The following is a 15,289-nucleotide window of genomic DNA, read 5'->3' on the forward strand; positions in this document are numbered from 1 at the left end:
TCTTCTAATTCCATCCACTATGCTGTAACATCTGGCTGCTGCAGGTTGGATGCTGCGGATGTACGCAGCGCCCAACCCGCAGCATCTACTGACCGTGGGAACACACCCTAATAATTAGCCAAAAAAGGCTCAAGAAATGCTCAAGATGCTGGGCTGAGGATGCCTGCCGCACAGGTAAAGACTTTGCTAGCGGGCATCAGTGGACCAGAGCAACACAAAGCTTTTTTTCTCTGCAGTGTTGACCACATTTAGTACTACATTTACCCAGTACCGGCATCTGCAAGAAAAATGGGCAGGTAGGAACTGAAGTCAGTTGTGTCCAAAAACGGAAAAAAAATGCATCATTTCTTAAAACTCTCATTTTATGAATTGGTCTAAAACATTGGGATAAGTAAAGTTGTCGAGAGGAAAAAAAGCTTAAAAAGAATGTCAGCTGGTTTTTGCAATGGAATCTGAGAGCAGTGTGATGTAGAGGCAGAGAGCCTGATTCCAACAATGTGTCTCTTACTTTTGATATAATCCCTGTTTTCTCTGCTGAATATGTAGCAGAGCTCAGAATGCTGAGCTGTGTATAACCCCGCCCACATCACTGATTGGCAGCTTCCTGTGTACACTGTAAGAAAGCTGCCAATCAATTGTAGGGGCGGGGTTACACTGATTAGCTGGACTGTCTTGCACCTGAGACCTAGTCCTGCAGCGATAATGTCCTGCTGATAAAACACTGAATGTTTTGAAACTACAGCAAGCAGCTGAGCAAGTGACCTATCCCTGCAATCAGGCTCTCAGCCCCACCATCATGCTGCTCTCAAATTATATAGGAAAAGGCTGCTGACAGATTCATGAACTGCCTGTGCCATTTTTAAGAATTTGATGGCAAAAAACGCCAATGAATACCACAATACAAAAGAAATAGAACCTCTGAAGATTTTTTTATTTTCCTATGTGTTCATGTATTTATTTAAATGCTTTAAATATAGCTAATTAGTCCATGATGCCTGCTATTTTTTATTGCTGTTCCTCTGCAAGCTCCGATATCCGTTCCTCTCCTGTTTCGTAAGCATTCTTGGCTTGGGTCGAGCATCCGCAGGTGATTTGGCGTCTTCACGGTGTTGGACATTTCTAATACTGTGTAGATGAATAACTGCTCATTCAGGCAATATTGTCACAAGCTCCTTCAATTACCCCCCCAGGGCCATAACGGATCTTATTGTTCCAGGAGTCTGCGGTGTTGAATGTCTTCTATGATTAATTCATGCATTGTTGTTTCTGGATTCCTTTACAGCAGCTCACTAGCTAGATTATCTCGTTACCCCTTCGTAAGCCGTCAAATGTTTATATCATTTGTCCGCAGCTTATAATAGGCTTTACATTTTCCTGATCTACACATGATAATATTAAGACGTTTCGTACAAAAGACCAAAGCCTATATTTAGCCAAATTGTGACATTTGCAGCAGTTAAGAGCAGGTGGCGCCATAAGTCTGCGCTTATCGCTGTATATGGTATTATTAACTGGCGTCTTCAGTTTTTATACTGTCGTTGTACATATCTGGTCTTAGGGGGCCGATTCTTCAAGCATTAGACCAAATTTTGGCACAGCAGAAAGATGCTCGCCTCTTGGCAATTTGACGTCCGCTCCGCCAACTTTATAAAAAATGGGCAAAGCTTAGCAAAATGGAGCACGACCCAAAAAGTGGCATAAATTATGGCAGGAAAACGCCACAGTCCATAGGTGGGGTTGATATCCTGGCGCAAGGGCAACCAAAAGATGCACTTAATGAATGGTGGCGCATCTCTGGACCAAATCCTCTTAGAGTATCTCCATGTTGGGTTGTACGTTGGTATGGCTTCATGTAGAAGAAAGCATACAGAAATCCGTACACATACGGGTAAGATATTAATAATGCTGGGTGCACATGGTCGCCATTTTTTGGCATAAACCACTGAAGTCACGTGATGCGAACAGTCCATCATTGCATGTTTCTCTCACCTGACCGCTGCAACCAATCAGTGATTAGTGGCCCTGCGACAGAGGAATCTACAATAGATGCAGATTTCACAGTCGCACATTAATAATTGTCTCTGCTTTTCCAGCACGATGGGCAGCCCTATTGTCACAAGCCTTGCTACGGAATCCTTTTTGGACCAAAGGGTAAGTCTACAAAAGACAGAAGACTTAATGGAATATGCCACAAAACGCATTTTCATTGCAGCTCCGTATGAAAACAAAGGACAAGACCAACGCTCCTACATCAGCAAATTAATGTGCACGTACACTGTGACCAACATACAGACATATATAGGTTATTTTGATCATAACTGTACAAATAAGTATCTAACATTTTTTACGTGTGCAGCAAGAGAAGAATCTGGGTACTCATTGGTTGTTCTAATTTCATACCACAGACACTTTGTTGCAGGGGGATATACCATTCAGACATGGACGGATACTTTTTTAGTCTTTGTGGATATTTGAGAAAGTGAAAACGATGTTGAATAAAGCAAGACGAGTATCCAGGGAAGAGCGAGGAGACATCTGTTAGTGAGAGCGTACTTCAGTTACACTTCACGCCTACTTAGATGTACACATGTGTACTTGGCTTACAGCGGGCTCTTCCTTTCTAGACTGAAAACTTTCAATCCGTTTCGTATGTTAAAAGCATATTGATGATAAATATTTTCCCACCCCAGAAAAATACAGTGAACAGAAAATCAATGGGACAAGAAATGAGACATCTCACATATACAGGCGCTTCTCACAAAAATAGAGTATCCTCAAAAAGTTAATTTATTTCAGTTCTTCAATACAAAAAGTGAAACTCATATATTATATAGTAATTACAAACAGAATCATCTATTTCAAATGTTTATGTTAATGTTGATGATTACGGCTTACAGCCAGTGAAAACCCAAAAGTCATTATCTCAGTAAATTAGAATACTTTATAACACCAGCTTGAAAATTGATTTTAAAATCCGAAATGTTGGCCTACTGAAATGTATGTTCAGTAAATGCACTCAGTACTTGGTCGGTCTTCTTTTGTATCAATTACTGCATCAATGTTCGTGGCATGGAGGTGATCAGCCTGTGGCACTGCTGAGGTGTTATGGAAGCCCAGGTTGCTTTGAGAGCAGCCTTCAGCTCGTCTGCATTGTTGGGTCTGGTGTCTCTCGTCTTCCTCTTGACAATACCCCATAGATTCTGTACGGAGTTAAGGTCAGGCGAGTTTTCTGGCCAATCAAGCACAGTGATACTGTTGTTTATAAACCAGGTATTGGTACTTTCGGCAGTGTGGACAGGTGCCAAGTCCTGCTGGAGAATGAGGCTGGTGTAGGTAGGTCCACTGTGTTTTATCAAGACCAAAGTTGGCGCAGCCATCTACCAGGAAATTTTAGAGCACTTCATGCTTCTCTCTGCCGACGAGCTTTTTGGAGATGGAAATTTTGATATATGTGGCAGTAGGTGCACTTATTATTGAGTCCCCCACAGGTTTATTTTGTGAGTAGAACTTGGCCAGTTTTGGCCCTGGATTACTATGTATATGCTGCCTCTTTCATATATACTAAAAAGCACTAGCACTTTTTACAAGTATGGATATGTTTTCATGTCAGTTTCTCCCACCCCTTGATATGATACAATTTAAGAAACCCATACCTTCCCATCCATCCCTCCCTATATGATCATCTTGTTTTGAGACAGATTTAAATTTGATGTATGTGCCTTTAAATTTGAATAAAGCTAATAGTTGTAATACTTGTTTATATGTAAATACTATTTACTGCATGTGTCTTTGTATTTTAATGATTTAAGGAGTGTCCATGAGGGAATTTTCCCGGGTCCTATGAATAGAGGCGGAGGACTTTAATATTTTGTGATGTCAGTATGAATTCTGTTCTGATTTCTCTTTTCTGTGATTTTAGAGATATGGGCTCTTACGATCCTCGAGGGCATAACTTTAGGCTGCTTTGCATTTTTACTCTGTGAACCATGCCTCATTGATAACGACCATAAAAAATAGCACTAATTAAAAAGACCCATCTCTCCAGAACCATATGGTGGATTGAATAAAAAACTAAATGCCCGCGGGAACATCAGGAATAAAATAAGATAAAAAACTGGACTCTTTAGACCTGGTGACAGGTCCTCTTTAAACCCCTTGATCTTTGTAGGTCCCAGTTGCAGAACAGCAGAAAGTTGAGGGAACTTTGATACACTAAGAGATTAATTTTAAGATTTATTGCCAGCACAGATTTTAATTAGTCACATCAATCTTTGTCCCTCATTGGGGCTCACATGTCTGTGTGGGAGGAAACTGGAATACCCAGTAGGAACCCAGGACGAGAACATAGAAGTCCCATGTAGATGTTGTCCTTGGTCATATTTGAAATTCAGGACCACAGTGCTACAGCCACCGCGTTGGTCTCCATTAGCCATTCCATGGCAGACCTTCAGTACACTGATCACCACCATGAGTGCCAAGGTTGGGAAAGGGCTCATCTGTTGGAATGCAGAGCTTGGCTTATACCAAACATATTGCATTTCATTGAAGGGTTTGTCTAGTACTCGACAATCTCTTTTTAATGACCTCTGGGTGCTTTACTGACCTCCCCGGGTGGCAGCGCTTCTCTAAGTTCAGCTCTGCATCCCCCGCCGCTCTGAATATTAAGAATGTCACGTCACTGCTGCGTCCAATCAGTTGCCGCTGACCAGCTGCAGATTACACTATTTGATTTTTTGTGAAGGCTTCAGCCAGTCAGTCCACTACCATGGATTGGCTGCAGCACTTACGTGAAGTTGTTTATGTTCAGAGACTGGTGGGGGTACACAGGGCTGAAAGCAGAGCCGTGTTGCCAGTCCTGGAGGTAAGAATAGCACCCTGGAGCCATTAACTCGAGCTTGTCCTGTAGTGAACAACCCCTGTAAGGATTGTTAGACTGTCAACCACATGAACGTTGGCCCAACCAGAATTTCCTAAAGGGAATCACAATTTTTTTTTTAGCTTGAAATAGAAAGACACTAAGGAGTAACCTTTTGTTTTGCATTTCCAGGTGTGAACACTGGAGGAGTCGGAAGTTACATCTACGATAAAGATCCAGAGACAAAGGATCAACCCTAAGAACACGTCCCCCTCTTTCAGCTGCAACGGACTCCTCTCCCACCACTTGTACCACTTCTGGCTGATTACACTATAAAGCTGACGATCGCGGGAACATGTAGATAAAAAACCCTTAGAGCAGCTTCAATGGCAGAGTGCACTCCTGACAGTTCTGTATTTTGTACCGAGCATTATTTGCCGACATGATTGATTTACTGGTGTGACGACGGAAGGCATGAAGTCTAGTGCTGTTTATAGGGGTCTATGTGCTACTACTATATTCTATGTTTTATTTGTCCTTTTCGGTTCAGCTATAAGGGATGTTTTCGATATTAGATATATAGAAGAACACGTTTCTGCTTTGTGTCATAGTCACCGGGGTTACTCCGGGTGAATGACAAAACTTTAAAGGGAATCTCTAACCGGGTTAGATCTTGGGCACTACAGCTAAATTAGTAGTTTGTTATTGTGTCCACTAAACCCCAAGTTACTATACTGGGGTGAGAATAACGCTACATATTTTAGTCATATAACACTTGTGCTTTCAGCCAGTCAGACGTGCCAAGAGAGATCATGTGACTCCGGGACTACTTCCTGCTTCCAAGGAGTCTTGAGTCCTGGACTGTGTCAGTATTATAGAGTCCATAGAACAAAAGGGAAATGCAGTAGAGAAGTAGATTGTCATTCTTTTTTTTTTCTTAAGAATTCTTACCCTGTTCATCATCTACAGTTTATTAGGTATCATGAAGGGAGGACTTTCTGTAGGTCTAAACAAGGTTTTGGAAGGAAATGGAAAATCTTATATTTCAACTAGTTGAAAAGTCCTCAAAATTGCACTGTGTGAACAGCAACGAAATGTAACAAAAATTGACCCTTGCTCTGTCAAAGGTTTTGTTTCGGTGGGTTTTTTTTTTTTCAAAATCTGAAATTACCTTTAAACAATTTCACTGGATTTCACTCACAAAAAAGTCAATTGAAGGCCAGCGATTTTTTTTTTTTCCTATGGCAGCCACAGCTTTTTAACCCAAACATTTTTGTAATGCTGTTTTTTTTCATGGTGGTCAAATGTTGCGACTAGTGATGAGCGAATATACTCGTTGCTCGAGTTTTCCCGAGCACACTTGGGTCATCTCCGAGTATTTGTTAGTGTTCGGAGATTAAGTTTTCATCGCCTCAGCTGGATGATTTAAAGCTATTAGCCAGGCTGAATACATGTGGGGATTCCCTAGCAACCAGGCAACACCCACATGTACTCAGCCTGGCTAGTAGCTGTAAATCATTCAGCTGCCTCGATGAAAACGTAATCTCCGAACACTAACAAATACTCAGAGATCACCCAAGCGTGCTCGGGAAAACTCGAGCAACGAGTATACTCGTTCATCACTAGTTGTGACTCCACTCTGAGAATTTGCGTGTGGTTTTTTTTTTAGGCTTCCCATAGAAGTCTATGTAGACAAAAAAAAGTTCTCATGAAATCACATCCACTTTTCTCAAACTGTAAAATGCATCAGGTTTTTTTGCCCAAAAAACAACTCAATGTTTATGTCACGTGGGAACATGGTCTAAGTTAATTTTTATTCACAGGGATCTGTCTGGGTCAGAACTCACTTCTAAATAAGTAGTACTTACTATTAGAAAAAAAATAAAATCTGATAGTAGTGCATTGACATGAGCACCAGATATATATGACTTCCATGGCTGTTATTACATGACTGTTGGGTTCCTGTAGTCTGGAACATGTAGTTTCCCCCTCATCCTCCCAGCTCTGATGATGGGATCACTCTCCAGATTCCTAGGTACTTGTTAGGCCTTTACCAGTAGCTCCTAGACTAATACAGATTGGAGCAGAACCAAAACCCAAGGTGGCAGATTTAATGGGCATATTGACACTACTTCTCATCTTTGCATCCATTCTTAATTTTTTCAATGACATACATTATATCTCAGGTATTAATAGCATTTCCACAGGATATGGCACCAATGTCTGATGGATGTGGATTCTAGAGCTGGTGCAAATCGGTGTGAGAAGGGAAGGATTCCCAAATCCTCCCATCCAATGGCCAGAGACTGCTGATCTACCCGATATACCTGAGTCTCACTAATCGATCTGTGCATCTGTCAGCTATCTCTTTGGTGCGAATTGATTCACACGTCCCAGTTCATCGGCAACGATACATGTTAGTAGTCTCTGGATGGGATCAGGATAACCACCTCTTACCTGACAGCATCTGCTTCCGTTGCTCTTTTTTGATTCACCGGCCTAGCGGGATTTCATTGTCTAACAAGTCTCCAGATTGAAAAACATTGTGGACAATGTCGGATAAGAGGCTGTTCTCCTGCTCTTGTCTAGTGGCCACGGACTACTATTGTTGCTGACAGACTGGGACATGCGAATCAATTTGTACCAAACTAGATGGTCCCCATTTCGCACTTCGAAGAATGGAGAGGTAGCTGCTAGAGGTGGGTGGATTTGTGGGACTCTAGTCCATCATCAGTAGTCGCTGGATGGGACCCTCGAAAATCTTATTTTCTGGGAAATGCGCAACTTTTTATTAGCATGGTTGGTGCGTGTCACAATGCAATGATTAAGTCGCACCACACCGACTAATCAAAAGCCACGCCAGGAATCCGAGAAGGTAAGAGATTTGCAAACCCCGTCCTGGCTGATGGATTGAAGTTCTGTGATTCGATCTGCCTATCTCTAGTTGCTACCTCTCGATTCTTCAGAGTGTGATGTGTTTGGTGTGAATTGATACGCAGGTCCTAGTCCATCAGCCATGATATTTAGCAATTTTCGCTAACTTTGCATATGATGCCTATAAGTGAAGAACAAAACTCTTCAAGATGATGACCTGAAGAAGGTATTGACTACTTTGGATACATTAGCTGTAACCTCTTCTTATGACATCTCCTTTTGTCTCTGTCTCATTTTACACATATATACTGGAAAGATCTCTAATAAGGTGCGAGCGAGTCCGGATTATGTAATGATTGCTCTATGTATCATCTCTACCAAAAAGGTCCAAAATATATTCCAGAAATTTCCCTGTATTGTATTCCAAATACTGAACGTTGTATTACTTTTTGCCAACTTTGCATTTATCCTAGAAGTATATTACAGAAATAATGCAGTATTAATGATATTGTAAACACGCCTTTTCTGCATGCCTTTTTATCCTGCTGAAATAAATTATGGCTATGAACATGGTGTTCTGTCTTGTATTTTTGGTAATACAAAGCACTGAGAATACGACGTGATAGACCCCTGAGTTTGCTACATGTAAAGTCCAATTCATTATTGAATTTGCATCTATTTTTTGTCTAGTTTTTTCCTCCTTTATGTCTGTTTTTGTTTTACGCCAAATTCTTCTTTTAAACCCTTACTGACACTTCATATACTGACTCCCTGACTTTAATGCAGGCTCAGTAACTGAGCCCTGCATCTTTGCGAGCAGATGATGGCTGTAATATTCAGCTAACAGCTGTGTGTGTCTATCTGTGACAGCAGTAATTACCATGTGCATCCCAGGGAGCTCGTACGGTTCTAAATGCTCATTGGCAAGGTGCTGATGAGTTGCTGTGATAGCAAAAAAGGATTAACAAACGACGTAGTCGCCCTTATCGTGCATGGCAGAGTGTGACGTATCAATAGACAACCCTGGCACATTAACCACTAAAAAGCTTTGGCAAGTGTCCAGGGTTGCGGAGCAGCATTGGAAGAAAATGCATTCGCAAGATGAATTCACTGCATTCAAACAAGTAACACTCGTTTTCAAATCTGTCCTCACCTTTGCTAAACAGGCCTACTTCACAACCGTCGTATCTTCCCTATCCTACAACACCAAACAGTTATTCAACACTTAACTCCCACCTCCGCCCACCACTGCCCCCTCCAATCTCCCTCATCTCTGCTGAGGTTTTGCCATACACTTCAAAAATAAGATAGGCCAAACAAGGCAAGTCTTTATTGTTAAACCACCACAACTCCTTTGTATACCAGACCAATGCACTTCGACCATAACCTCCCTCTCCAATATCATTGAAGGGGAGCTTAATCATCTCTCCAAATCACACCTCACTGCCTGTACACTTGGCCCCATCTCCTCTCCAACCTCACCAGCACACTTATCCCATCCCCAGCCCATCTCGTCAACCTATCACTAACTTCTGGTACCTTCCCTTCTGCTTCAAACATGTCACAATCATGCCTATCCTTAAAAAGCCATCCCTCGACCCAACTGCTATGTCCAACTATCGCCCCATATCACTGCTCCCATTTGCTTCAAACACCTGGAACAGCATGTCCACGCTGATCTTTCCTCCCACCTCCTCATCTAACTTGCTCTTTGACAATCTGCAATCTGGTTTCCATCCCCATCATTTCACTGACACTACCCTGACAAAAATTTACTAATGACCTACTTACTGTCAAAGCTAATAGACACTTCTCTATACTCCTTCTAGACCTGTCCTCTGCCTTTTGACTTGGTTGACCACTGCCTCCTACTACAGATTGTCTCTTCCTGTGTCATCAAAGACCTCACCCTATCCCGGATCTCCTCATACCTTTCCAACTGCACATTCAGCGTCTCCCACTCCCACACTACCTCCTCATCCCACCCTCTCTCTGTTGGAGTCTCTCAAGACCCTGCCCTGTCCTTCAAACTGCACATCCAAGCTCTTTCCACCTACTGTCGCCTCCAGCTCAAAAATATTTCCAGAATCTGTCCTGTACTCAACCCTCAATCTACTAAAATACCCTAATCCTCTCCCGCCTAGACTACTGCAACATCCTTTTCTGTGACCTTCCTTCTAACACTCTCGTGCCTCCCCAGTCCGTCCTTAACTCTGCAGCCAGACTAGTTCATGTCTGTCCTCGCCATTCCTCCACTTTACCCCTCTGCAAATCCCTACAAAGGTATCCATCATCTGTCTCCCCCATTTATCTCTGAACTAATCCCCCGATAGCTTCCCTCACTTAATCTCCGGTCCTCCCAAGATCTTCTCTCCTCCACACTTATTTGTTCCTAACCCAATCCTCTCCAAGACATCTCCCAGATATCCCCTATCTTCTGGTCTTCTGTGCCCCAACACTTCCGATTTATCAACCACATTCAGCTCCTTCAGATGGAACTTAAAAACTCATCTCTTCAAGAAAGTTTACAGCTTTCAATGACCCCTCTGCCTCCTCGCGACTACTGTAGCTACCGCCTCGCCAACACCGGAGCTGCTGCAACCCCCCAATTTACTGTCTCCTTCCCCACCATCCTGTAGAATGTAAGATTGCAAAGGCAGGGTCCTCTCCCCTCTGTATCAGTCTGTCATTGTTAGCTTGTCTACTGTGATATTTTGTATTTCGTATGTAAGCCCTTCTCATGTACAGCACCATGGAATCAATGATGCTATATAACATAACAAATGCAGTAAAAAAAAAAAGTTTAATAAAATACGAAAAATATAACAGTTCGTATCACCACTATTTTCCTCCGTTAAAAATAAATAGAAAAATACGCATGTGGTATTGCTATGTCCATAAAAGAATGATGTGTCAACATAAGATAAATTAACCCGATTGGTAAATGGTGGAATAAGAAAAAAATAGTAAAGAATCCAGACTAGCGATATTCCCATCCCCCCCCCACCTCCACTTCAGCCACCTCCACAGCACAAAAAAAATGCAATTTAAGTCAATCAAAACGTATCTACCCCCAAATGGTGTCAATAAAAATGTCAAACCCTCACACAGCTCTATCAACCGGGAAAAAATGATTACAATTTTTTTTTTTACCGCTTAAATAATAAAAGCTATACATGTTTGGTGTCGTCATAATCGTACTGACCTGGAAAATCATATTGCCTAGTCAGTTTTACCATATAATGAACACTGTAAATAAAAAATTGTGAAATTGCTGGGGTTTTTTTGCTATTTGATGCCCTTGGATTTTTTTCCCCCTTTACAGTTCATTACATAGTAAAATGGACGGTGTCGTTCAAAAGTACAACTGGTCTCACAAGGCTATGTTGATGGAAAGATAAAAAAAAAGATGGCTCCTGGAAGAATAGAAGGAAAAAAAATGAAAGTGTAAAATTGCCATGTCGGAAAGGGTTTAAGATGCGCCTATTTTGATGTCTATTTTCTACTGGTTGGTCGTTTTTTTGTTGTTGTTTTTTTATCTGTTCACCTTAGTTCTTGAAATCCATATATTTGGAGCGTCTTAAAATGTACAATTGTACTTTAGGCCCGGTGTAACAGGCCAAATTAACCCCTGTCCGGATTATATCCAGGGGTGTAAAATGGCCTAGGCCATACTATACCCCTCCAGGCTACAATATGCCCCTCTATTTTATGAGCCCTTGTAAATACGATTTAAGATGCCTTTTTTAATACCTTAAAACTGACTTGCACATAATGAAGATGTGACTGATAACGGTGAACAGTCATTACATCTGAGATTACACTGTTGTCCAGTAAGATGAGTGCTTTAACCTTAGAATGCAATTGTAACTACTGAGAAGTGCGGTAGATTCTTTACCTCATATCGTTGCTGAAGTCTAATATTTTTACTAATTGAAGTTCTTCTGGTTCAAGTAATAAGTCTGTGTTTAGAACATTAAGATTTAAGTCTGTTATCTTCTGAACCTAAACCCCCAATAAGATGTTGAAAAATTAAGTAATTCTTGTGTATATCACTCAATACTGATATCAAAGGGGCTATAATCTGGTATGAGGGGGTATGAAATGGCCTAGGCCAATTTATACCCAAGGGTGTAAATTGTCCTTCTCGATAATATATCTAGGGTATAATCAAGCTTAGGCCACTATAACCCCGGTCATAGTCTGGACTTAGAGTATGCTATTGCCTGTTACACCGGCTTGGAATACATTTTCAGTGAAGAACATTTTGCGCAGAATTCACTAACCCACGTGTGCCTTTTTGAAAAATTTGGAGTTAAAAGCAGCAATGAATACCACAAGACACAAACAAAAGTGACTTAAAAACAACGGAAATAATAAATTTGACCTATATCAGGCATGTCAAACACGCGTCCCGAGGCCTTCACAGGCATATCTGCGGCCCTCACAAAAGTCTCAAACTTTGTCTCTAAACACAAAGTTTGAGACTTTTGTGCGGGCCGCAGATGCTCAAAACTTCACGATCAGCACTTCCGGCTCTTCATTCATTGGCCCATATCCCTGCATATGACCTGCTTACGTGATCAGCAGCCGACCAACTAGCTCCATGTCAATCCATGACGCGTGTACTTTGGTCGGCTGCTGATCACGTAAGCAGGTCATATGCAGGGATATGGGCCAATGAATGACGACCCGGAAGTGCTGATCGTGAAGTTTTGTACATCTGCGGCTCGCGTGGCTGCTGATCACCTAAGTCAGTTTTGTTGTGAGCGGAGGAAGAGTCGTGGCTGAGAGTGACTGGGATACTGTGACCGTGCTGAGGAAGAAGGGACCCACTGCCGCACAGGCAAAGTCCAAGCAAGTGAGTGGCCCTCCTGTATGTAACCATTAAAAACTAAAGAGAGGGGTGAGCACTCAGATTATAAATAATTGTGATGCAAATGGAGAGCTGTTACTCTATGAACTGGTGGAACACCATCTGTATGTAACCTGCCATTGGTGCTGTTAGCGTAGCTACTGGGGGGGCAGAGGGGGCCATCGCCCCGGGCCCTGTCACATGAAGGGGCCCACTGGGAGCCAGGGCCACTTCTGTGACGAGGCAGAACACCGCATAGGAGCAGAGCAGTATAATGTTAGCCCCCCCCCTGTCCATAATAAAGAATTATAGGGGGGGGGGTCTCATGGACACATAGGCCCTGAATTGATGAATTTGATTTACCTCATGATGAAGGTTATGAGGTAATTTTGGTTAACTGATGTTAGCTTTGGTATTTTTGACCAAGAGCATTTGATTGGTTCTTTCTGGCTGTTGTGCACCCAGAATATTGTTTACTGATTGGTGGGCTGCTCTGTGGCAGTGATGTTTATGGGCTATAAATAGCCCTGTAGGTACGGTTTTACCTCAGTCTGAGGTAACCTGAAGAAACCAAAGATACCTGGAGAAGAATGGAGAACTTGCTGCAGCAGATTCTGGCCAGGGCCGGCCAGGAGGACGGGGCAGACTGGATGAAGAGCTGCCTCGCTATTAAACCTATACCGGCAGCTTCTGACGCCGTCTCCCCTAATCCGGTGCCGGGTGCTATCGTCCGTCCGTCGGGTCCGGAGGCTGAGCCATCAATGAATATATCCAGCCAGGGCAGGAGGAAGACGCCGAGGAGATCTTACCGCCATCGCAGCCAGCGAGATCCTGTAGCCGCGCACCGGATGTGCGCAAGAAGTCCCGCCGCCATTCTCCTCAGAAATCCGGCAGCCTGGCACGGGATTCCCGGTAAGGCCACCAGGTGGCGCGTGATATTTCTAATTACAGGCCGCCCGCCTCCAGCAGCCGTAAAAGCGCTGCGGCGGCAACAGCTGCCTGTCAGACCTCGGCCTCCACCTCAGCTACGACCCGACGGTGGCTATCGTGCAGGATGAAGATTCTGACGCCGGAACGGACGCCTCACCGCAGACGCACACTCAGCTGTACTCGCCCTCTCCTCAGGGCTTGAGTGCTGGCTGCTCATCGGACCGGACCTCCAGAGGAGATTCTTCAGGAAGGGGTGAGATTCTCAATGTGCCCCTGTCCGTTCCTCACCACCAGTTAAAAGATATCATTAGATGTGTTTTATCAGAATCCTTGGGGGATTTAGTTACCCCTGCTCCACCACCCCTTAGTGGCCCTATAATGGTTTGTGATACCCCTCCTCAAAACCCCTTTAAGGAGGCTTTAACTTGTGAACTCTCACCCTTGGGGTTCCATTTGAGCTCAGCCACTAAAGAGCACATCTGGGGTAACAATTATATAGATTTATTTTCTCTTCTCCCCCGTAAAGACTACTTGGGTAAACCTGAAAAGAGAGATGACAAATCAGAATCTGTGGAATCTAGGCGGGGTACGCTTAAGTCTTTTAACAATTGGTTACAAGCCTTCTCGATTTACTCTGCAGTCTTGGGGGAGAAGTTCCCTAATTTATGCAGTAAGCTATTCCAACATATTGACATTATCTTGGAAGCTTACCGCAATTTTGGCGGCCTAGCATGGCTGCAGTACGATGAGGCCTTTAGGCAGAAATTGGCAGTACACCCGGATGTTAATTGGGGGGCAAAAGACGTAGGTTTGTGGATCAACCTTATGTTGCCACAAAGGCATTATTCTACTAAACAACCGGTTCCCAGTCATTCAAAGAAGGGTATATGTTTTGCGTTCAACGAGTCGGCTTGCAAGTGGGGGAATTCATGCAGATTTCGCCACGAATGCTCCCACTGTGGCAATCCCCACCCGATGTCCAAATGTTTTCGTAAACAAGCCTCTCAGCCGGCGGCCAGAGATCTTAATGCAAAAGGCCCAGACTCCGGTGAGACTGGCAGAGATGCTTTGGTGGCTAAGCATATACCCAAAGCGAGAGAGCAGTAAGCTCTTATTTAATGGTTTTGCTTTTGGTTTTGAAATTTCACAATTTAAAGGCCCAGGTTGCGTCCCAGTTAAAAATTTGGCTTCTCTAAATTGTCACACGGAAGTAGCTAGAAAAAAGATAAATGAGGAACTGGAAGCGGGTAGGATAGCTGGCCCCTTTTCTTCTCCCCCCTTTTTCAATTTCCGTATTTCTCCTTTAGGTATAGTACCTAAGAAGGAACCAGGTAGTTTTCGCATGATTCACCATTTATCCTACCCCTTTGGCTCCTCCCTCAATGACGAGGTTGATAAATCGCTGTGTTCAGTTACCTACGCATCCTTTGATATAGCCGTAGACCTCCTTCGTTCTTTTGGGGAAAACGCATTGATGGCGAAATCCGACATAAAGTCCGCATTCAGGCTCCTCCCTGTCAATCCATCGGGTTTTAATTCTTTGGGATTCCATTTTGAGGATCAATTTTATTTTGACAAATGTCTACCCATGGGGTTTGCCTTATCGTGCTTTTATTTCTAAACCTTTTCATCCTTTCTACACTGGGTGCTGGAGTTTAGCGTTCCAGGTGCAAGTATTTTACATTACCTGGATGACTTTCTTTTTATCGGTCCCCCACATTCGGGTTTTTGTCTGCAAACTTTAAATAGCTTCATTGAACTATGCAACAACTTCG

The 15,289-nt window shown here is 43.0% G+C and overlaps 1 protein-coding gene across 1 annotated transcript in view; it reads left to right on the forward strand.

Moving 5' to 3' along the window:
- LOC143772116 (cysteine-rich protein 2-like) overlaps positions 1-8,302 on the forward strand; it is a 99,569-nt gene extending 91,267 nt beyond the window's left edge. Inside the window, exons 7-8 of the mRNA XM_077260631.1 lie at positions 2,094-2,151; positions 5,048-8,302. Of these exons, the coding sequence (XP_077116746.1) occupies positions 2,094-2,151; positions 5,048-5,115 (126 nt within the window). The 3' untranslated portion in view covers positions 5,116-8,302. The remainder of the gene's footprint in view (positions 1-2,093; positions 2,152-5,047) is intronic.
- Positions 8,303-15,289: the final 6,987 nt, after the last annotated feature.

Source organism: Ranitomeya variabilis, chromosome 1 (genome assembly GCF_051348905.1).
Source record: "Ranitomeya variabilis isolate aRanVar5 chromosome 1, aRanVar5.hap1, whole genome shotgun sequence".
Classification (NCBI taxonomy): Eukaryota; Metazoa; Chordata; class Amphibia; order Anura; family Dendrobatidae; genus Ranitomeya; species Ranitomeya variabilis.